This window comes from Scyliorhinus torazame, chromosome 5 (assembly GCF_047496885.1).
Source record: "Scyliorhinus torazame isolate Kashiwa2021f chromosome 5, sScyTor2.1, whole genome shotgun sequence".
Taxonomy (NCBI): Eukaryota; Metazoa; Chordata; class Chondrichthyes; order Carcharhiniformes; family Scyliorhinidae; genus Scyliorhinus; species Scyliorhinus torazame.
The window spans coordinates 249,365,733-249,388,421 of NC_092711.1; the positions used below are offsets into that span (position 1 = coordinate 249,365,733).

Genomic DNA, 22,689 nt, shown 5'->3' on the forward strand with positions numbered 1-22,689 from the left:
ATGCGGGTCCTTTTCCTTCTTTAAGAGAAGCGATATCGTTGCTTCAGACATAGTCGGGGCAGTTGTCCCCTTTCCTTTGCCTCATTAAAGGTCCTCGTCAATACCGGGGCGAGCAAGTCCACATGTTTTCTATAGAATTCGACTGGGAATCCATCCGGTCCCGGGGCCTTTCCCGCCTGCATGCTCCTAATTCCTTTCACCACTTCTTCTACCTCGATCTGTGCTCCCAGTCCCACCCTTTCCTGCTCTTCCACCTTGGGAAATTCCAGCCGATCCAAAAAGCCCATCATTCTCTCCCTCCCATCTGGGGGTTGCGCTTCATATAATTTTTTATAAAATGTCTTGAACACTCCATTCACTCTCTCTGCTCCCCGCTCCATCTCTCCTTCCTCATCCCTCACTCCCTCTATTTCCCTCGCTGCTCCCCTTTTCCTCAATTGGTGTGCCAGCAACCTGCTCGCCTTCTCCCCATATTCGTACTGTACACCCTGTGCCTTCCTCCATTGTGCCTCTGCAGTGCCCGTAGTCAGCAAGTCAAATTCTACATTTCTACATGTAGCCTTTGCCTTTCCCTGTACAGTCCCTCCTCCGGTGCTTCCGCATATTGTCTGTCCACCCTCAAAAGTTCTTGCAGCAACCGCTCCCGTTCCTTACTCTCCTGCTTCCCTTTATGTGCCCTTATTGATATCAGCTCCCCTCTAACCACCGCCTTCAACACCTCCCAGACCACTCCCACCTGGACCTCCCCATTATCATTGAGTTCCAAGTACTTTTCAATGCACCCCCTCACCCTTAGACACACCCCCTCATCTGCCATTAGTCCCATGTCCATTCTCCAGGGTGGGCGCCCTCCTGTTTCCTCCCCTATCTCCAAGTCTACCCAGTGTGGAGCGTGATCCGAAATGGCTATAGCCGTATACTCCGTTCCCCTCACCTTCGGGATCAACGCCCTTCCCAGCACAAAAAAGTCTATTCGCGAGTAGACTTTATGGACATAGGAGAAAAACGAGAACTCCTTACTCCTAGGTCTGCTAAATCTCCACGGGTCTACACCTCCCATCTGCTCCATAAAATCTTTAAGTACCTTGGCTGCTGCCGGCCTCCTTCCAGTCCTGGACTTCGACCTATCCAGCCCTGGTTCCAACACCGTATTAAAATCTCCCCCCATTATCAGCTTTCCCATCTCTAGGTCCGGAATGCGTCCTAGCATCCGCCTCATAAAATTGGCATCATCCCAGTTCAGGGCATATACGTTTACCAAAACCACCGTCTCCCCCTGTAGTTTGCCACTCACCATCACGTATCTGCCCCCGTTATCCGCCACTATAGTCTTTGCCTCGAACATTACCCGCTTCCCCACTAATATAGCCACCTCCCTGTTTTTCGCATCTAGCCCCGAATGGAACACCTGCCCCACCCATCCTTTGCGTAGCCTAACCTGGTCTATCAGTTTCAGGTGCGTTTCCTGTAACATAACCACATCTGCCTTAAGTTTCTTAAGGTGTGCGAGTACCCGTGCCCTCTTTATCGGCCCGTTCAGCCCTCTCCCGTTCCACGTGATCAGCCGGGTTGGGCGGCTTCCTACCCCCCCCCCCCCCCCTTGTCGATTAGCCATCCCCTTTTTCCAGCTCCTCACCCGGTTCCCACGCAGCTGTATCTCCCCCAGGCGGTGCCCCCCCCGCCCATCCCCTCCCATACCAGCTCCCCCCTCTCCCCAGCAGCAGCAGCCCAGTAATTCCCCCCTCCCATCCCCCCCGCTAGCGTAATTACTCCCCCCATGTTGCTCCCAGAAGTCAGCAAACTCTGGCCGACCTCGGCTTCCCCCCGTGACCTCGGCTCGCACCGTGCGACACCCCCTCCTTCCTGCTTCTCTATGCCCGCCATGATTATCATAGCGCGGGAACCAAGCCCGCGCTTCTCCCTTGGCCCCGCCCCCAATGGCCAACGCCCCATCTCCTCCACCTCCCCTCCCCCCATCACCACCTGTGGAAGAGAGAAAAGTTACCACATCGCTGGATTAGTACATAAAACTCCTCTTTCCCCCCTTTTTAACCCCCCTCTTCGCCCCCCACATTCGTCCCACCACTTTGTTCAAACGTTCTTTTTAATAACCCGCTCATTCCAGTTTTTCTTCCACAATAAAAGTCCACGCTTCATCCGCCGTCTCAAAGTAGTGGTGCCTCCCTCGATATGTGACCCACAGTCTTGCCGGTTGCAGCATTCCAAATTTTATCTTTTTATGAAGCACCGCCTTGGCCCGATTAAAGCTCGCCCTCCTTCTCGCCACCTCCGCACTCCAGTCTTGATAAACGCGGATCACCGCGTTCTCCCATTTACTGCTCCGAGTTTTCTTTGCCCATCTAAGGACCATTTCTCTATCCTTAAAACGGAGGAATCTCACCACTATGGCTCTGGGAATTTCTCCTGCTCTCGGTCCTCGCGCCATCACTCGGTATGCTCCCTCCACCTCCAACGGACCCGCCGGGGCCTCCGCTCCCATTAACGAGTGCAGCATCGTGCTCACATATGCCCCGACGTCCGCTCCCTCCGCACCTTCAGGAAGACCAAGAATCCTCAGGTTGTTCCTCCTTGCGTTGTTCTCCAGTGCCCCCAACCTTTCCACACATCGTTTCTGATGTGTCTCATGCGTCTCCGTCTTCACCACCAGGCCCTGTATGTCGTCCTCATTCTCGGCTGCCTTTGCCTTCACGACCCGAAGCTCCCGCTCCTGGGTCTTTTGCTCCTCCTTTAGCCCTTCGATCGCCTGTAGTATCGGGGCCAACAGCTCTTTCTTCATTTCCTTTTTGAGCTCTTCCACACAGCATTTCAAGAACTCTTGTTGTTCAGGGCCCCATGTTAAACTGCCACCTTCCGACGCCATCTTGGTTTTTGCTTGCCTTCCTTGCCGCTGTTCTAAAGGATCCACTGCAATCCGGCCACTTTCTCCTCCTTTTTTCATCCGTATCCAGGGGGGATTCCCTTCTGGTTTACCGCACAGTGTTTTTAGCCGTCAAAATTGCCGTTGGGGCTCCTATCAAGAGCCCAAAAGTCCGTTTCACCGGGAGCTGCCGAAACGTGCGACTCAGCTGGTCATCGCCGCACCCGGAAGTCCCTCTTAGCCAACTTCTAACCCTTGCAGCCAAGGACCCATCAATCCCAAACATTTTAAATTTGTGAACCAACCTGCCATGTAGCAACATATCACATGCTTTCTGAAAGACATTATATGTACATTGATTTTTATATGTATCTGCTTTTTTAACATGAACCAACAAAGATGGAGGGGCATTATTTGTAACATTGTGTCTTAAACACCATAGTATGGGTTACGTTGGAAACGGCTAATAATTTGTGATATTTTCATGGTTCTGGAATCTGTGATCCTTTTTTCCATAAATGGGATACGACTTGGATATGACCTGCCTTAAAATGTATTTTGAGAGCAAGCTTTGAGGGCATAAATTGGTTAGCAGCTCCAGACAGTCCCATGTTGACCCTGTGACAGTGAAGAGGTGTTTAAATGCAGGATGGGTCGTTGTTTTGAAGAGTTCCCAAATAGGAACTCTAGTAGCAATGTCTACTAATTCAGTAGACATCTAATATGTCTGCGTCAACAACTTTATTTGTGAAAACCATTAACCAGAGACTTTGAAGAATTAGCACCGAACACCAAAAATCATCATGATTAAAGAAAGATTGAGGAGCGAGAACTATGGTTCCCTGGTTGTTGGGACATGTAGCAGAGGGAAAGGTTATCCTTTTTATATGTTAAAATTCCACAGAGAGTGAATCGAACACAGCTTTCTTTTTTCCAAGTGCATGCAAACAAACATTGTACTGATTTTATCAAGTGAATTTAATCAGTCTCCTATATCTTTCTGTCCACCATGGGATATTGCAGTGAACAAATCACGTTATCAACACCAGGTTTGTTCTTAATTCTATCTGCCTTTAGAAAAATTAAAGGAGGGCACAAGTACACATATTTAGGATAACAATCTAGCCCAGATTATAGGAGAACTTCATTTCTACACTCCTGGTCCCATTACCATGGCATCAACTACAGGACAGCAGAGTCACTGAACTATTGTTAAAAAAATGTAAGGCAGTCGATTGTTTGAGAGAGTGACTCAACCGGTACAGATATCTGTGGCTGACTCAGATTCATATACGACAAATTAAATTAATGTAGTATTATATTTTTTATTTCAACAAATTAACTCATCCTCTTCAAGCTGAAACCCTTGTCTGTTTGCCACATCTGTGCAGCTGCGTCAGAAATGAACAAATATAACAGGTACAAACAAATTACCATTAAATAAATAGGATTTTCTGTTTTATTGTGTTAACCAGGAATTGAATTTGAAGGAGAGATCAGTTTTGATGCGACTTGAAGAAGATGTGAAGAGTGAATTTAATCTGGAAAAGAGAAGAAGAAAAGTAAAGGAAGAGAGGGCTAGAAAGGTATGTTTTAATGTTCTTTTTTGAGACCGCTGACAATGTGGGTTTGAGGGCACAACGGTATTCTGAGTCACATTGATATGAACACTTCTCCATAATAAAAGCAAAAAATGTTGGAAATACTCAGCAGGTCAGGCAGTATCTGTGGAAAAGAAACAGAATTAACCATATTTCTTTCTCCACAGATGCTGCCTGACCAACTGAGTATTTCCAGCATACTTTCTTTTTATATTTCATATTTTCAACATCTATAGTATATTGCTTTTGATTTGTGAAGCTTTTCCATAATCGGTAAGTGAATGTTAAGTTTTTTTATAAGCATTAGATGGCAACAAATTTGAGGAAGAGACATCAGAGTAACTTGGTACACAAAAACATCAGGTGGCCAGTGTCTGTAACAACATTGTGACAGTTAGAATCATGGAACCCTTGAAATTTATAGCACAGAATGTGGCCATTTGGCTCATCATGACTGAGTGGTTGAGAAAGAGCTATCCAGCCTAATCCCACTTTTCATCTCTTGGTCTGTGGCACTTCAAGTGCGTATCCAAGTATTTGTAAATGCACTGTGGGTTTCTGCTTTGACCACCCTTTCAGGCAGTGAGTTCAAGATACCCATCACCCTCTGAGTGAAAAGATGTTGCCATAATTCACCTCTAATTCTTCTACCAATTATTTTAAAGCTATTCTTCCAAGTCATTGACCTCTCTGCTAAGGGAAATAAGCTGACTAATTTAGGTCCCTCAACTTTACACACCTCAAATAAATCACCTCTTAGCCACCTCTGATCTAAAGAATACAATCCTATCTCATCCAATCTTTCCACAGAACTAAAATGATCCAATCCTGGCAATATCCTTCTAAATCTCCTTTACACCTTATGTTGTGCAATCACAATCTCCCTGTGATATAGATTGCAGTACTTTACATCTGGCCTAAACAGCATTTTATGCAGTCCTGGTATAATTTCCATGCTCATATAAACTATGCTTTAGCTAATAAAGAACAGAATCCAGTATTTCTTCTTAACCCCCTCCACCTGTCCTGCTATCAACAGTGATCTGTGGGAATGTTCTCCAAGGTTCAGGGCAGCACGGTAGCACAAGTGGATAGCACTGTGGCTTCACAGCGCCAGGGTCCCAGGTTCGATCCCCCGCACTGTCTGTGCGGAGTCTGCACGTTCTCCCCGTGTCTGCGTGGGTTTCCTCCGGGTGCTCCGGTTTCCTCCCACAGTCGAAAGACGTGCAGGTTAGGTGGATTGGCCATGATAAATTGCCCTTAGTGACCAAAAGGGTTAGGAGGGGTTATTGGGTTACTGGGATAGGGTGGAAATGAGGGCTTGTGGGTCGGTGCAAACTCGATGGGCCGAATGGCCTCCTTCTGCGCTGTATGTTCCTCTGTTCCTCCACATTTCTCAGCATCCTATCATTTATTGTATATTCATGTGCCATGTTTGCCTCCCTCAATGCATTACATTAAACTTCTCCAGATTGAATTCTACTTGCCCACCTGATCTGTCCACTGAACCTTTCCACAGTCTTTCTCACTGTCAACTACATGGCCAATTTGCGTTTCATCTGCAAACCTCTTGGTCACGCCCCCTATAATAAAGTTGCTATCATTTATATACTATCCAGTGTGACAGTGGGAAAAACTTCGCCTTGGAGATGCTGAATAGACCTTGAGAGGAGAGTTGCCTGTAAGACCTTGGAAAGGGGTTTGTGGATGCTGGTTAGATCATGATTGGTAAGCTCGAGGAAATACTTGTTAGGAAGGAAGATGTGTTGGGCATTTTGAAAAACTTGAGGATAGACAAGTCCCCCGGGCCTGACGGGATATATCCAAGGATTCTATGGGAAGCAAGAGATGAAATTGCAGAGCCGTTGGCAATGATCTTTTCGTCCTCACTGTCAACAGGGGTGGTACCAGGGGATTGGAGAGTGGCGAATGTCGTGCCCCTGTTCAAAAAAGGGACTAGGGATAACCCTGGGAATTACAGGCCAGTTAGTCTTACTTCGGTGGTAGGCAAAGTAATGGAAAGGGTACTGAAGGATAGGATTTCTGAGCATCTGGAAAGACACTGCTTGATTAGGGATAGTCAGCACGGATTTGTGAGGGGTAGGTCTTGCCTTACAAATCTTATTGAATTCTTTGAGGAGGTGACCAAGCATGTGGATGAAGGTAAAGCAGTGGATGTAGTGTACATGGATTTTAGTAAGGCATTTGATAAGGTTCCCCATGGTAGGCTTATGCAGAAAGTAAGGAGGCATGGGATAGTGGGAAATTTGGCCAGTTGGATAACGAACTGGCTAACCGATAGAAGTCAGAGAGTGGTGGTGGATGGCAAATATTCAGCCTGGATCCCAGTTACCAGTGGCGTACCGCAGGGATCAGTTCTGGGTCCTCTGCTGTTTGTGATTTTCATTAATGACTTGGATGAGGGAGTTGAAGGGTGGGTCAGTAAATTTGCAGACGATACGAAGATTGGTGGAGTTGTGGATAGTAAGGAGGGCTGTTGTCAGCTGCAAAGAGACATAGATAGGATGCAGAGCTGGGCTGAGAAGTGGCAGATGGAGTTTAACCCTGTGTGAGGTTGTCCATTTTGGAAGGACAAATATGAATGCGGAATACAGGGTTAACGGTAGAGTTCTTGGCAATGTGGAGGAGCAGAGAGATCTTGGGGTCTATGTTCATACATCTTTGAAAGTTGCCACTCAAGTGGATAGAGCTGTGGTGTGATGATGGTGTGCTCGCATTCATTAACAGAGGGATTGAATTTAAGAGCCGTGAGGTGATGATGCAGCTGTACAAAACTTTGGTAAGGCCACATTTGGAGTACTGTGTACAGTTCTGGTCGCCTCATTTTAGGAAGAATGTGGAAGCTTTGGAAAAGGTGCAAAGAAGATTTACCAGGATGTTGCCTGGAATGGAGAGTAGGTCTTACGAGGAAAGGTTGAGGGTGCTAGGCCTTTTCTCATTAGAGCGGAGAAGGATGAGGGGCGACTTGATAGAGGTTTATAAGATGATCAGGGGAATAGATAGAGTAGACAGTCAGAGACTTTTTCCCCGGGTGGAACACACCATTACAAGGGGACATAAATTTAAGGTGAAAGGTGGAAGATATAGGAGGGATATCAGAGGTAGGTTCTTTACCCAGAGAGTAGTGGGGGCATGGAATGCACTGCCTGTGGAAGTAGTTGAGTCGGAACATTAGGGACCTTCAAGCAGCTATTGGATAGGTACATGGATTACGGTTAAATGATATAGTGTAGATTTATTTGTTCTCAAGGGCAGCACGGTAGCATTGTGGATAGCACAATTGCTTCACAGCTCCAGGGTCCCAGGTTCGATTCCGGCTTGGGTCACTGACTGTGCGGAGTCTGCACGTCCTCCCCGTGTCTGCGTGGGTTTCCTCCGGGTGCTCCGGTTTCCTCCCACAATCCAAAGATGTGCGGGTTAGGTGAATTGGCCAATGATAAATTGCCCTTAATGTCCAAATTGCCCTTGGTGTTGGGTGAAGGTGTTGAGTTTGGGTAGGGTGCTCTTTCCAAGAGCCGGTGCAGACTCAACGGTCCGAATGGCCTCCTTCTGCACTGTAAATTCAATGATAATCTATGATTAATCTAGGACAAAGGTTCGGCACATCATCGTGGGCCGAAGGGCCTGTTCTGTGCTGTATTTTCTATGTCCTATGTTCTATGAGAACAGGGTGGGGAATAGGTTCTTGTTTTGTGCATTATACTATCGCCGCAGCCATGTGACCTGCTCCAGGTCTGGTAATGCTGTCTCAGACCCAAAATTTCAGACAATCACTGAAAAACTCAAACAAAAGTCATTAACCTGCCGAGGTCAATGCAGATACAAACCCTACAGAGACCGAAGAAATCTAGGTCAATTTGTATTTGAAGACCTAACCTAGGATGGGACGACAGGCCAAATTATAGCATGGTTCAGGAAAATCTGCTGCAATGGTTGGTCACCTAGACTACAGAAAACAATTGACCTAATATTGAACCCTGTAGAACCCCACTGGAAACAGCCTTCCAGTCGCAAAAATACCCAGCAGCCATCACCTTTTTGTTTTCTGCCACTGAACCAATTTTGAATCAAACTTGTCACTTCCCCTTGGTTTCCATGAGTTTGTACTTTTCAAACCAATCCTTAATATATGGGACCTTGTTAAAAGGCTTGCTAAAATCCATGTGGACAACAGTAAATGTGCCAGCCTCATCAACCTTGCTACCTCCACAAGAACTTAACCAACTTAGTCTGACACAACCTTCCCTTAACAAATCCACATTGACTGTCTTTCATTAATTTGTGCCGATCGAAACAATTTTTTCCAGTAATCCCCCAAGGATGGCACAGTGGAACAGTGCATTGTTGCCTCACAGCGCCAGGGACTCGGATTCGATTCTTACTGCTTCAGTTTCATCCCAGGGTCCAAAGATGTGCAGGCTAGGGGGATTGGCTATAATAAATTGCTCCTTAGTGTCCAACGGTTAGGCCCACTCCCCACCCTATCCCCGTAACACCACCTAAGTTAGGGTGCTCTTTCAGAGGGTCGATGCAGACTCAATGGGCTGAATGGCCTCTTTCTGCATTGTAGGGATTCTATGATTATACTGACTGCTCTATAATTACTCCATCTATCCCTTGATAAACCACGTACCATATTAGCAGCCTGCCATGCAATCCTTTGGTACCGCCTCTGCAGTTAGAGGATTGGAAAATCATAATCAGAGTCTCTGCTATTTTCACCCTCACTTCTCTTAATAGCCTGGAAGACATTTTCCTTTCTCGCTATGCTTATCCCATCTAATATTTTGCATTCCTCTTTAACTACATAACTGCATCATCCTCCTCTTTTGTGAAGAAATTGCTACCATTCTTTAAGCAATTTTTCAGTAAGAGGTATGGTATATTTTCAACTGTCTATCTGTGAACTCAGCTCAACCACTTTATTCACGAGAGTCTCGAGATTGACAACTCATGGAATACCTCTGGCCCATTTGCATATTAATAATGCTTTTAAATAATAAGCCATTATTTGTTTCAGCAATGTCTGGCCCAATCTTTTTTTGTAATCTGCAGATTTGACGTGGCCCCAGCGGGGTGTGCCTGATCTGGAAGTACATGAAATAGCTAGCAATGACATCAGGCACGCGTCCCTATATTATCGCATGCTCCCATGATATTTCGGTCGGTGGGCGGAGGAGCGGATTGGTTGCTTGCCCACTGACAATATGGAGCCACTTGAAAGGATTCTGTTCAATTGACCACAATATTACATTATTCGTGCGATTTTTAAGTCGTGATTTTTAAGTGGGCAACACAGGAAGGTGGCCAAATGATTTATGCAGTTTTTTCATCCAAGGGTGGGATTAAAAAGGGACTGAAGCAAAGGCAGGCTGAGGTTTTGGGAACTTGGTTTGAAGCATTTCAAGCATTTTCTCTGCATTATTTGGATGGTTCTGCATAGTCTGAAGCTTTCAGGAGATTGCAGTCCTCTGACATCGGAAATTTGGCTCCCTCTGACACCCTTTGTGCACGGGTCAGCCCCATTTGTATCTCTGCAGATGTGTATAGTGTACTCAGCAGGGAGTGCTCCTCTGAGGAGGCAGGAACAATGAGAGAGGAGGCCAGGTGGCCGTAGGAATCACCTTAGAGCAGAGGCACAGGCACAGGTTTCTCAGGGCCAGCAAGGATATAGAGGACATCCCCGCAGAAGATGGCACTACCTACCTGCCAGGGCACAAAGGCAGTGAATCAACTACTTTGGCATGCAGTCCAGTGCCTCAAGAGACTATGGCTTTTAAGGGAAGCTGTCGTGACTGTCTGCCAGATAATTAGCCCAGAGGTAGCCTCCAATTCTGTGGGTGGACACCCAATGCCTGTGGCTCTAAAGATCGTGAAACATAAGATTTATGCCTCCGGACCCTTCCAGGGCTCTGTTGGTGATGTTTGCGTGTCACCCAGTCAACTGCACGCAGCTTGTCAAGCTGGTGACTGATGCTCTGCTCCGGTGGGTGAGAACATCATTCGTTTCAGAATGGATCAATTCAACCAGGCTAATCAAGCTTTGCTGCAATTGCAGGGTTTCCCTGGATCCAGGGTGCAATTGATTGCACCCATGTGGCCATCAAGGTACCAGCCAGCCCTTTTAACAACAAGAAGTGATGTCATTCCCATGAATGTTTAGGCAGTTTGTGACCACAAGACCCAGATTCTACAGGTCTGTGCAATGCCCACAATGCCTTCATTCTGCTTCACTCAAGTGCCAAGGTTCCAGCTTGCCTCAACAGGAGGTAGATTGATGACATACATAGAAATATACATAGAAAATAGAAGCAGGTGGAGTCCCTTCAAGCCTGCTCCGCCACTCATTATGATCATGGCTGATCATCAAGTTCAATACCCTGATTCCTGCCTTCCCTCCCATACCTCTTGACTTCTTTAGCCCCAAGAGCTATATGTCATGGGTTAGCCTTTGAAAAGGTGGCGAATGACCTCTCTCAAGCACCTGAGGACAGAGGTAAAGGAGAGATACAATCGCTGCCATTGGCCTGCCGAAGATGAGATTCCGATGTCTGGATCACTGTCAACCTGAAGTAGCCGCCAGAGTGTCACTCATTGTCATTGTCTGCTGTGCTCTTCACATTTTCTCTGTGTATATCTCTCTCTCTCCCTGTCTCTGTATGTGTGTGTCTCTCTCTTTCTGTCTCTCTCTGTGTTTGTCTCTCTGTGTGCCTCTCTCTCGCTCTGTCTCTCTCGGGAACCACTAGAGCACTGAGGCAGGCGTACTGGATTCAGGTGAGGAAACTGACGACAACTCCGCTGCAGAGCCCGGGAAGCAGGAAGGTGAGGATGAAGAGTTTGAAATCAGGAACCTTCAGGAGGCAGGGATACCAGGGAGGCTTTTTCAGCTAGGTTGGTATACCTTGCCTTCCGTCTGAGTCCAAGGGCACCATCTCCATCCAAAACCTCTCACACTTAATTATTCCATTAGCCCGATGAGCATCACTGCTTAAGTAATAAAGTTTGATGTCCCAAACGTCCCTCACGAGGCATTCATGAGGCTCACATCAATTGAATACAATGGATACTCATGGCCTGTGTGCAAGTAGTAATTAACATTAAACAAAGCAAAAACATCCAGTTAGATCATCTATAAACTCAATTGATATGAAAAGAAAATATAAGCATCCAGTGCATCCTTTGGCTGTGTTCAGTGTCTTAAGTTTACGTTTGTGGGTGCTACATTCTGGTAACCCCTCCCCCCTCGAAGACAGCAGCATTGGAGGCAAGTTGATTACTGCGGTACCCTGTTGGCACAGATTACCTTAATGGCTGTCTGCTCGGCGGCGGGGCCTGAGCAGACAGTGCCTGGGAGGGTGCGCTCTGCGCTCAGAGACATGGCTGGACACTGCTCAGTCACCGCGGACTCTGAGGATGCCTTAGTGGCTGGCAGAGAGACAGAGGAGCTGCTGAAACCATCCAGAGCACTGAGAGGAAACGCCAGCTTTCCAGCATTGTGAGATATGTCCTCACCTCCCTGCCCATCAATGAAGAATGGGCACCTGGCTGAAAGATTGGTTGCCGCATCCTTCTCCCACACTGGCAGTGACCTCCTGAGGTCAGTTCGTGTGTGAGGGCTTGCTGGTCCGAAAGCAACCTCTAGAACTCCTCATTCCATTCCTGGAGCTGCCTCTCCATGAGAGTCACCACTCTCGATGGATGAGGCTGTGCACTCAAAGCTATGGGCGGCATGATAGCACAGTAGTTAGCACTGTTGATTCACAGCGCCAGGGACCTGGGTTTGATTCCTGGCTTCAGTCACTGTCTGTGCGGAGTCTGCATGTCCTCTCCAGGTCTGCTGGGTTTCCTCCGGGAGCTCTAGTTTCTTCCCACAGTGCAAAGATGTGCAGGTTAGGTAGATTGGTCACTCTAAAATTGCCCATTAGTGTCCAAAGGTTAGGTGGGGTTGCTGGGTTATGGGGATTGGGTGGAGGTGTGGGCTAAGGTAGGGCGCTCTTTCAGGGGCCAGTGTAGACTCGATGGGCTGAATAGCCTCCTTCTGCACTGCATTCTATGATTCTAAGGGTCAAGGTAATACTGATGCTCTGCAAGGAGTCTTCCAAATCAGGCCATAGAATGCAGACCCTCTGGGATCTCTGCCAGATCTCCCTGTGCTTCCCATTGAACATTAATCATTTGCTGCCTGATCGATGATTCTTTGGACTCAGGGTGGTTCTAGTCTCCAGCAGTCCTCCCACTACTGGTGCCCTGAGCACCTCCTGCCTCACCAATCTGCACCAGTGAGGGTGCTGTGCCCTCACCACTGAGCATTACCAAAGGAACTGATGCGCTATTGCCCACTGACGTGCCTGTATCTGTACAGGTTCTTGGTTTTGAAAGAGGGTGTGCCACAGATGCCTCTTGCAAGGTTTGTGCTGCGGTATCAATGTAGGGTCATTGGCTTCCTAGCTGGCTCTGGTAGAAGGCTCATCTGAGGGATTAAAATAATTAATCAGAACTATTCGTCATATCACACAGAGTCAATGTCCACCACATGCTACCCAGTGCAATTGGTATCAATGACATCATAGTGGCTCAGTGATTGGTGCATTATTGAAGCTCTTATGAGGGAAGAGCCTCTTATCTTTTTACTTTCAACCTGTCATGCCTCAGCCCACTAGGCTCTTGCCTTCCTCTGAGATGCCAGCCTCTCTGCCACCAGATGACCTCCCACCCCACTCGCACTAAAGCTCCCAGCTCATGGCTGGTGAGGATTGCCAGGTTAGCTACCCGCCACCAGTGGCAGATCTCTCCTTGTTGTTATGTCTCCATTTGTACTACAAGTAAGTGCAGAGCTCAATTAAGTACTCCACTCTGCAGCTTCAGTAACATACCATGCGATCTCTCACCACAGATCACATCCAAGAGGCTTGAGAACATTTCCAAGCCTTTAGAGCCCTGTCTCTTTGATGGTCCCAGTGCTTCAGATTTCTCTTGTCTTAAGATGCATGGGCAGCTGTGTGTTCTGAGATTCCCTGAATCCCGCACGTTTGACTGAAACCCTTCCTCAGCCCCCCACACTGGACAACAGCCACTTAGGACTCACCCTTGCCTTGCGCAGAAGGTCATTGAACCTTTTCTGGCATTGGAGCCATTTAAGCTGGGGAAGGTCATGCCCTGACCTCCGCTGCCACCTATGCCCAGGTGTAATGGGGTGACTTCCTCTTTTCTTCCTATGGCAGAAGGATGTCCTTCCTGTCTGTTACTGCCTCCACAAGGGCTTGCAGACAAGTATCAGAGAAACAGGAGACTTACTGCTCACTTGAGCTTCTCTGCCACATTGTTTGCCTTCCTGCTGTGGCTATTCGGTCCTTCTGGCTCTTCCATTGTCTTCAGCGGCCTATGGAAAGTACCTTCTAAACTTCGCATCAGGTCACCATTGGACCTGCTATCCGCTACGCACCCGTCGCCCACTGACCCAGTGCAGACATGATTCATGCTGGCTACCACTTAATTGGCCAACCAGTGGAATATTGTGATCTTTAATTGATCTTGGGCGGTTCAGCCCGTCATGCGTGCCCATCACATGTGAAATTCAGACCAGTGATTTTGGTTGTGGGATAAATGTTGGCAGGATACCAAGGGGATATCCACTCTGCTTTTCTGAACAGTGTAATTGGATCTGCTGCATCCACCTGAAAAGACCGATGTGGTCTTGGCTTAACATCTCATTCAAAAGACAGCACCTCCAACATTGCATCTTTCCCATCAAATGTCAGCCTGGATGATGTGCTCCAGTTTCTGAAGTTGGACTTGACCTCACCACTTTAAGTCAGAAGTGAGAATTCTATCACTGAACCAATGTATTGAATGGGAAATCAGTTTGCTGCATAAATGTTCACAAAAAACTGTGACCAAGTATTATAACAAAATAAAGAGTCCCAACTCTCTGGGTGAAGAAATTTCTCCTCATCTCAGTCATGAAAGATCTACCCCGTATCACAGAATCAATGAATAATACAGTGCAGAAGAGGCCCTTCGGCCCATCGAGGCTGCAATGACGTGTGGAAAACCTGATCTTCCTACCTAACCCCATTTGCCAGGACCTCGCCTACAGCCTTGAATGTTATGACGTGCCAAGTGCTCATCCAGGTACTTTTTCAAAGGATGTGACGCAACCTGTCTCTGCCACCCTCCAAGGCAATGCATTCCAAACAGTCCACCCTCTGGGTAAAAAGATTTTTCCTCAAATCTCCTCTAAACCTCCTGTCCCTCACCTTGAACTTGTGTCCCTTTGTAACTGACCATTCAACTAAGGGGAACAACTGCCTGCTATCCACCCTGTTCATGCCCCTCATAATCTTGTACACCTCGATCAGGTCACCCCTCAGTCCTCTCTGCTCCAGCGAAAACAACCCAAGCTTATTCAACCACTCTTAATAATTTGAATGTTCCATCACAGGCAACATCCTGGTGAAGTGCCTCTGCAAACCCTTCAGTGTAATCACATCCTTCCTATAATATGGCAACCAGAATTGCGCACATTACTCCAGCTGTGGCCTCACCAAAATTCTATACAACTCCCAATATGGTCTCCCTGCTTTTGTAATCTATGCCTCGATTGATAAAGTATGAAGTCTTACAACACAAGGTTCTTACTGTGCCTAACCCAGTCCAACACCTGCATCTCCACATCATCGATTGATAAAGGCAAGTTATGCCTTTTCCACCATCCTGTTAAATTGCCCTTCTGTCTTCAGAAATCTATGGACGAACACGCCAAGGTCCCTTTGTTTCTCGGAACTTCCCAGTGTCATGCCATTCATTGAATATTTCCTTGTCACATTACTCTTTCCAAAGGAGATCACCTCTCACTTTTCAGGGTTAAATTCCGTCTGCCACTTTTCTGCCCATTTGACCATCTCGCCTATATCTTCCTGTAGTCTAAGACACTCAACTTCACTGTTAACCACTCAACCAATCTTTGTGTCATTCGCAACTTACTGATCCTACCCCCACCATAGTCATCTATGTGGTTTATATAAATGACAAACAATAGGGCACCCAGCACAGATCCCTGTCGTACACCACTGGACACTGGCTTCCAGTCACTAAAGCAGCCATCGGTCATCACCCTTTGTCTCATACAGCTAAGTCAATTTTGAATCCATCTTATCAAGTTACCTTGTATCCCATGTGCAATTGCCTTTTTTATAAGTCTCCCATGTGGGACCTTGTCAAAAGCTTTGCTGAAATCCATGTAAACTGCATCAACTGCACTACTATTATCAACACACCTGGTCACATGTTCAGAAAATCAATCAAATCGGTTCGTCATGACCTCCCTCTGACAAAGCCATGCTGACTATTCCTGATCAAACCGTGCCTCTACGTCAGAATTTTCTCCAATTGTTTCCCTACCACTAACGTGGGAAAGACTGTCTGTAGTTCTCTGACTAATCTCTACAATCTTTATTAAATAGTGGAACCACATTAGCTGTTCTCCAATCTAGGCACCTCCTGTGGCCAGAGAGGAATTAAAAATTTGGGTCAGAGCCCCTGCAAATCTTCCCTCGCTTCCCACAGCATCTGGGGACAAAATGCATCCGGACTGGAGAATTTTCCCCTTTTAAGCCTGCCAACACCTCCAGTGGCTTGTCACTCGCTATGACAATTTGCCCCAAAACCCTTCAGTCTCTCTCCTCGAGTTCTATAACTACCTCCTCATTCTCTTGGGTGAAGACAGATATGAAGTATTTATTCAACACCCTACCAATGTCCCCTAGGTGCACCTTCAGGTTTCCCTGTTGGTCCCTAATGGGCCCTAATCTTTCCTCTTCCCATTGATATACTTATAGGATATCTTGGGATTTTCTCTACTTTTACTAGCCAGTGCTTTTTTTCATCCCCTCTTTGCTCTCTGTGGTAGTCACCACTAGCAGTATTGAAAAATGAAAATGAAATGAAATGAAAATCGCTTATTGTCACAAGTAGGCTTCAAAAGAAGTCACTGTGAAAAACCCCTAGTCGCCACATTCCGGCACCTGTTCGGGAAGGCTGGTACGGGAATTATATGTATTACGGTAAGACCCGTATAATAGAGGTGCATGGGTAAATCCCTGCCTGCTGGCTCCGCCCAGTAGGCGGCATATAAATGTGTGTGCTCGCCGGTGCTGCACTCATTCTGGTGGCAGCTACAGGAGGCACAACATCTTTGCTCAATAAAGCCTTGATTATTCCACTACTCTCTTTGCAATAATTGATAGTGCATCAATTTATTGAGGAAAGATTTTTAAAACGATGGATCTTCGCATCAAGCCTGATCGCCTGCAGCTGAGCCTTCAAGCAGCTAACGCTACGTCCGCTTTTGACCACTAGCTAGCCTGCTTCGAAAGTTACCTCCGAACTTCCGCTGAGGAACCCTCGGATGCGCAGAAGCTCCAAGTCCTTTATTCACCGATGAGCCTTGACATTTTTCCCGAACAGGCGCCGGAATGTGGCGACTCAGGGCTTTTCGCAGTAACTTCATTTGAAACCTACTTGTGACAATAAGCGATTTTCATTTCATTTCATCCGGGATGCGCCTACTTACTCCGAAGGGATGGAGCTCCTGAAGGGACATTACGTTCGGCCAGTCAACCATCTCTATGCCAGGCACCTCCTGTCCACGAGACAGCAACTCCCTGGTGAGTCCCTGGACGATTTCTGGCGTGCCCTGCACATCCTGGGGAGGAACTGTGACTGCCAGGCAGTTTTAGCAGTCCAGCACACAACTTTTAATCCGAGATGCCTTCATTACGGGCATGAGGTCTGCGTACGTCCGCCACCATCTACTGGAAGGGGGTACGCTTGATCTTGCGGGAACTAGGCAGCTCACAAACCCGTTAGAAGTGGCCTCCCGTAACGTCCAGTCGTCCGCCCCCGACCGTGCGGTGGGCATTGTGGGCCCCACCAGGTGCCGACTCCAGCTCACCGCAAGCCTGCACCACGTGGTAGCCAGCTAACCCTGGGGGGCCCCAAGTGCTATTTTTGCGGGCACAACAAACACCCCCGGCAGCGCTGCCCGGCGTGGAGCGCGACCTGCAACGGATGTGGAAAGAAGGGGCACTTTGTTTCTGTTTGCCAGACCCGGTCGGTCGCTGCTGCTTCCAAGCCCGGCGTTCCTGCACCCCCCACGTGTGACCCAGGGGCGCCGCCATTTTCCTCCTCGCAAGCCACGTGCGTTCCGTGGGCGCTGCCATCTTCAACGCGGGCCACGTGCGGCCCATAGGCGCCGCCATCTTCGATGCCATTTCATCGCCTGCTGCTACCTCCACCACCGCTGACCAGCCCGGAACTCCCAGCATCTGCCGCAGCTCGCCTCGATCACCTTGGATCAGTCCCGGCCCCGCAACCTCGCGACCGCAACAACGACAGTGAAAATCGATGGGCACGAGACGTCCTGCCTTTTCATCCACCCCATGACAGTAAGGCGCTACTCCCCGTTACCCAGAACATCTCCCTGGCCTCTGGATCCCATTCCGTGGAAATCCGGGTGTACTGCATCGCAACCCTCCCCGTCCAAGGCGTAGAATTTAGCAACTTCCGACTCTACGTCCTCCCCCACCTCTGCGCTGCCCTGTTACTCGGCCTGGACTTCCAGTGCCACCTCCAAAGCTTAACCTTAAAATTTAGCGGATCCCTACCCCCCCCCCTCCCCCCCCCTCCCCCGCTCAGCGTATGCGGGCCTCACGACCCTTAAGGTCGATCCACTCTCCTTGTTTGCGAACCTCACCCCGGATTGCAGACCCGTCGCCAGCAGGAGCAGACGGTACAGTGCCCAGGACAGGACCTTCATCAGGTCGGAGGTCCAACGGCTTCTGCGGGAAGGGGTCATTGAGGCCAGCAACAGCCCCTGGAGAACTCAAGTGGCAGTAGTAAACACTGGAGAGAAGCACAGGATGGTCATTGACTACAGTCAGACCATCAATCGGTACACGCAGCTCGACGCGTACCCCCTCCCACGCATATCTAACATGGTCAATCAGATTGCGCAGTATCAGGTCTTTTCCACAGTGGACCTGAAGTCCGCCTACCATCAGCTCCCCACCCGCCCGGAGGACTGCCAGTACACTGCGTTCGAAGCAGATGGCCGCCTATATCACTTCCTTAGGGTTCCCTTCGGCGTCACTAATGGGGTCTTGGTCTTCCAACGTGAGATGGACCGAATAGTTGACCGGTACAGACTGCGGGCCACCTTCCCGTACCTAGATAACGTCACCATCTGCGGCCACGATCAGCAGGACCACGATGCTAACCTCCAAAAATTCCTCCAGACCGCCAAACTCCTTAACCTCACGTACAATAAGGAGAAATGCGTGTTCCGCACCAACCGCTGAGCCATCCGTGGCTATGTCGTGGAAAATGGTGTTCTAGGGCCCGACCCCGACCGCATGTGCCCCCTCATGGAACTCCCCCTCCCCCACTGCCCCAAGGCCCTGAAACTGTGCCTGGGGTTCTTCTCCTATTATGTCCAGTGGGTCCTTAATTATGCGGACAAGGCCCGCCCACTCATTCAGTCCACAGTTTTCCCCCTGACGGCTGAGGCCCGCCAGGCCTTCAACCGCATGAAGGCAGACATCGCCAAGGCCACGATGCAGGCGGTCGACGAGTCCCTCCCCTTTCAGGTCGAGAGCGATGCACCAGACGTAGCTCTGGCCGCCACCCTCAACCAGGCGGGCAGGCCCATGGCCTTCTTTTCCCGCACCCTCCATGCCTCCGAAATTCGGCACTCCTCTGTCGAAAAGGAGGTCCAAGCCATTGTGGAAGCTGTGCAACATTGGAGGCATTACCTGGCAGGCAGGAGATTCACTCTCCTCACTGACCATCGGTCGGTTGCCTTCATGTTCAATAACACACAGCGGGGGAAGATCAAAAACGACAAGATCTTGAGGTGGAGGATCGAGCTCTCCACCTATAATTATGAGATTTTGTATCGCCCGGGGAAACTCAACGAGCCCCCTGACGCCCTATCCCACTGTACATGTGCCAGCGCACAAGTGGACCGACTCCGGGCTCTCCACTATGACTTCTGCCACCCGGGTTCACCCGGTTCTTCCATTTCATCAAGGCCCGCAACCTGCCCTACTCCATTGAGGAGGTCAGGACTGTCACCAGAGACTGGCAGGTCTGTGTGGAGTGCAAGCCGCACTTCTGGCCAGATCGAGCGCACCTGGTGAAGACCTCCCGCCCCTTTGAGCGCGTCAGCATGGACTTCAAAGGGCCCCTCCCCTCCGCCGACCGCAACACTTACTTTCTGAACGTGGACGTTGAGTACTACCGGTTCCCTTTCGCCATCCCATGCACCGATATGACTTCTGCCACGGTCATTAAAGCCCTCCACAGCATCTTCAAACTGTTCGGTTTCCCCACCTACGTCCACAGCGATCGGGGATCCTCTTTTATGAGTAATGAGCTGCGTCAGTTCCTGCTCAGCAAGGGCATCGCCTTGAGCAGGATGACCAGCTACAACCCCCGGGGAAACGGACAGGTGGAGAGGGAGAACGGGACGATCTGGAAGGCCGTCCTGCTGGCCCTGCGGTCTAAAAATCTCCCGGTCTCCCGCTGGCAGGAGGTCCTCCCCGACGCGCTCCACTCCATCCGATCGCTCCTCTGCACCGCGACTAATGAGACCCCTCATGAACGTCTCTTTGCCTTCCCCAGGAAGTCCACCTCCGGGATCTCGCTCCCAACATGGCTGACAGTTCTTGGAACTGTCCTCCTTTGCAAGCATGTGTGGATCCATAAGTCGGACCCTTTGGTTGAAAGGGTCCACCTCCTACATGCGAACCCGCAGTACGTCTACGTGGCACACCCCGACGGGTGCCAGGACACAGTCTCCCTCCGGGACCTGGCACCCGCTGGATCCCCACCCACGGCCCCCGACCTGACACGCCCCCCCCCCCCCACCGGCTGCCTCATTCACCCCTGCACCTCCCCCTCCCCCCAGCGAACCTCACTGCAGCCCCCGCCCCAGTAGGATCTGTCCTCCCATTGGTTCGACTCAGGGGTGACGAAGACGAGGACAACACGCTCCCGGAGTCGCAGTTGACCAAGTCGGCAGCCACATCACCACCAGGACTGAGACGATCGCAGAGGAGGGTCAAGGCCCCCGACAGACTGAACTTGTAATTCTTTTTCCACCACCTCCTTCGGACTCTCTTTTTTTTTAAACAGGGGGTGAATGTGGTAGTCACCACTAGCAGTATTATATGTATTACGGTAAGACCCGTATAATAGAGGTACATGGGTAAATCCCTGCCTGCTGGCTCCGCCCAGTAGGCGGCGTATAAATGAGTGTGCTCGCCGGTGCTGCAGCCATTCTGGTGGCTCAATAAAGAATTTGCTCAATAAAGCCTTGATTATTCCACTACTCTCGTCTTTGTGGTAATTGATAGTGCATCACTCTCCTAATTACTTTCTTAAACTCCATATTGCACTTTCTGCATTCCACTAATGCCTCTGTTAATTTGTTCCCATTCTATTTGCTAAAAGCCTCTCTTTCCTTTCTCATCATATCCTGAATGTCTCTGGTCATCCATAGTTCTCTGGGCTTATTACTTCTTCCTATTATCCTTGAGAGAACATGTCGTGCCTCTACCTTCTCTATTTCCTTTTTGAACACGCCTCATAGATCTTCTGTAGATTTCCCCCTCAAGTAACTCTTTCCAGTCTACCTTGCCCAGACCCTGCTTTATTTTACTAAAATCCGCTCTCCCTCAATCCAAAAACTGTTTTTGCAACTTGTCCATTTGTTTGTCCATAACAAACTTGAATTGTACCATGTTGTGATTGCTATCACCAAAATGCTTCCCCACTAACACATCAACCACTTGTCCGGCTTCATTCCTCAGAATTAAGTACAGCACTTCCTGTATTTGCTATCAAAGTGAATAATCTCACATTTATCCACATTATAATCTGCCATGAATTTGCCCACTCACTCAGCTTGTCCAAATCACACTGAAGCTCCCCCTCATCAACTCTATTAGTTACATCCTTGAAGAATTCCAGTAGATTTGTCAAGCATGATATCCCTTTCGTAAACCCGTGCTGACTCTGTCTGATCCTGCCACTGTTTTCCAAGTGTTCTGCTATTAAATCTTTCATGATTGGACTCCAGCATTTTCCCCACTATCTTCATCAGGCTGGCTGGTCTATAATTCCCTCTTTTCTCTCTACCTGCCTTTTTAAATAGTGGGGTTACATTAGCTACCTCCCAATCTGTAGGAACTGTTCCAGAGTCTATAGAATCTTGGAAGATGACCACCAATACATCTACTATTTCCAGGGCCACTACCTTATGTACTTTGGGATGTAGATTATCAGGCCTTGTGGATTTTGGGATTAGATTATCAGGCCCTGAGGATTTATCAGCCCTCAACATCGGTTTCCCCAATACCATTTCCCTACTAATACTGATTTCCTCCAGTTTCTCCCTCGCACTAAACCCTGTGTTTCCCAACATTTCTGGTACATTATAGATGTCCTCCTTTGTGAAGACAGAACCAAATTATGTATTTAGTCAGCCATTTCGTTGTTCCTTGTGATAAATCCCCTTGTTTCTGACTGTAAGGGACCTACTTTTATCTTCAATCTTTTTCCCTTCCATTATTCCTCGAAGCTTTTACAGTCAGTTTTGATGTTCCCCGTAATCTTACTCTCGTACTCCTATTTACCCCTTCTTACTCAATCCTTTGTCTTCCTTTGCTGAATTCTAAACTGCTCCCAATCCTCATGTCTGCTGATTTTCTGGCCAATTTGTATGCCTCTTCTTTGGATTTGATACTAACACTCATTTCCCTCGTAAGCCATGGTTTGGCCACGTTTCCTGGTTTATTTTTGCGGCAGACAGGAATGAACAATTTTTGCGGTTCATCCATGCGCTCTTTGAATGTTTGCCATTGCCTAACCACTGTCATCCATTTAATTATTGTTCCCCAATATACTATAACCAACCCGCGCCTCATACCATCTTTGTTCCTTTATTTAGATTCAAGACTCTAGTTCCAGAGTCAAGTACATCATTCTCCATCATGATGAAGAATTCTATCATATGGTTGTTCAACTCCAAGGGGCCTCACACAACTCAATTGCCAATTATTCCTTTCTTATTATACAGTACCCAGTCTAGGATGGCCTGTTCTCCAGTTGGTTCCTTAACGGATTGGT

At 48.4% G+C, this 22,689-nt stretch overlaps 1 protein-coding gene across 1 annotated transcript in view; it reads left to right on the forward strand.

Annotated features, from left to right (window-relative positions):
- LOC140421029 (uncharacterized) overlaps nt 1-22,689 on the forward strand; it is a 278,045-nt gene that overhangs the window by 44,001 nt on the left and 211,355 nt on the right. Inside the window, exon 7 of the mRNA XM_072505325.1 lies at nt 4,354-4,464. Within this exon, the coding sequence (XP_072361426.1) occupies nt 4,354-4,464 (111 nt within the window). The remainder of the gene's footprint in view (nt 1-4,353; nt 4,465-22,689) is intronic.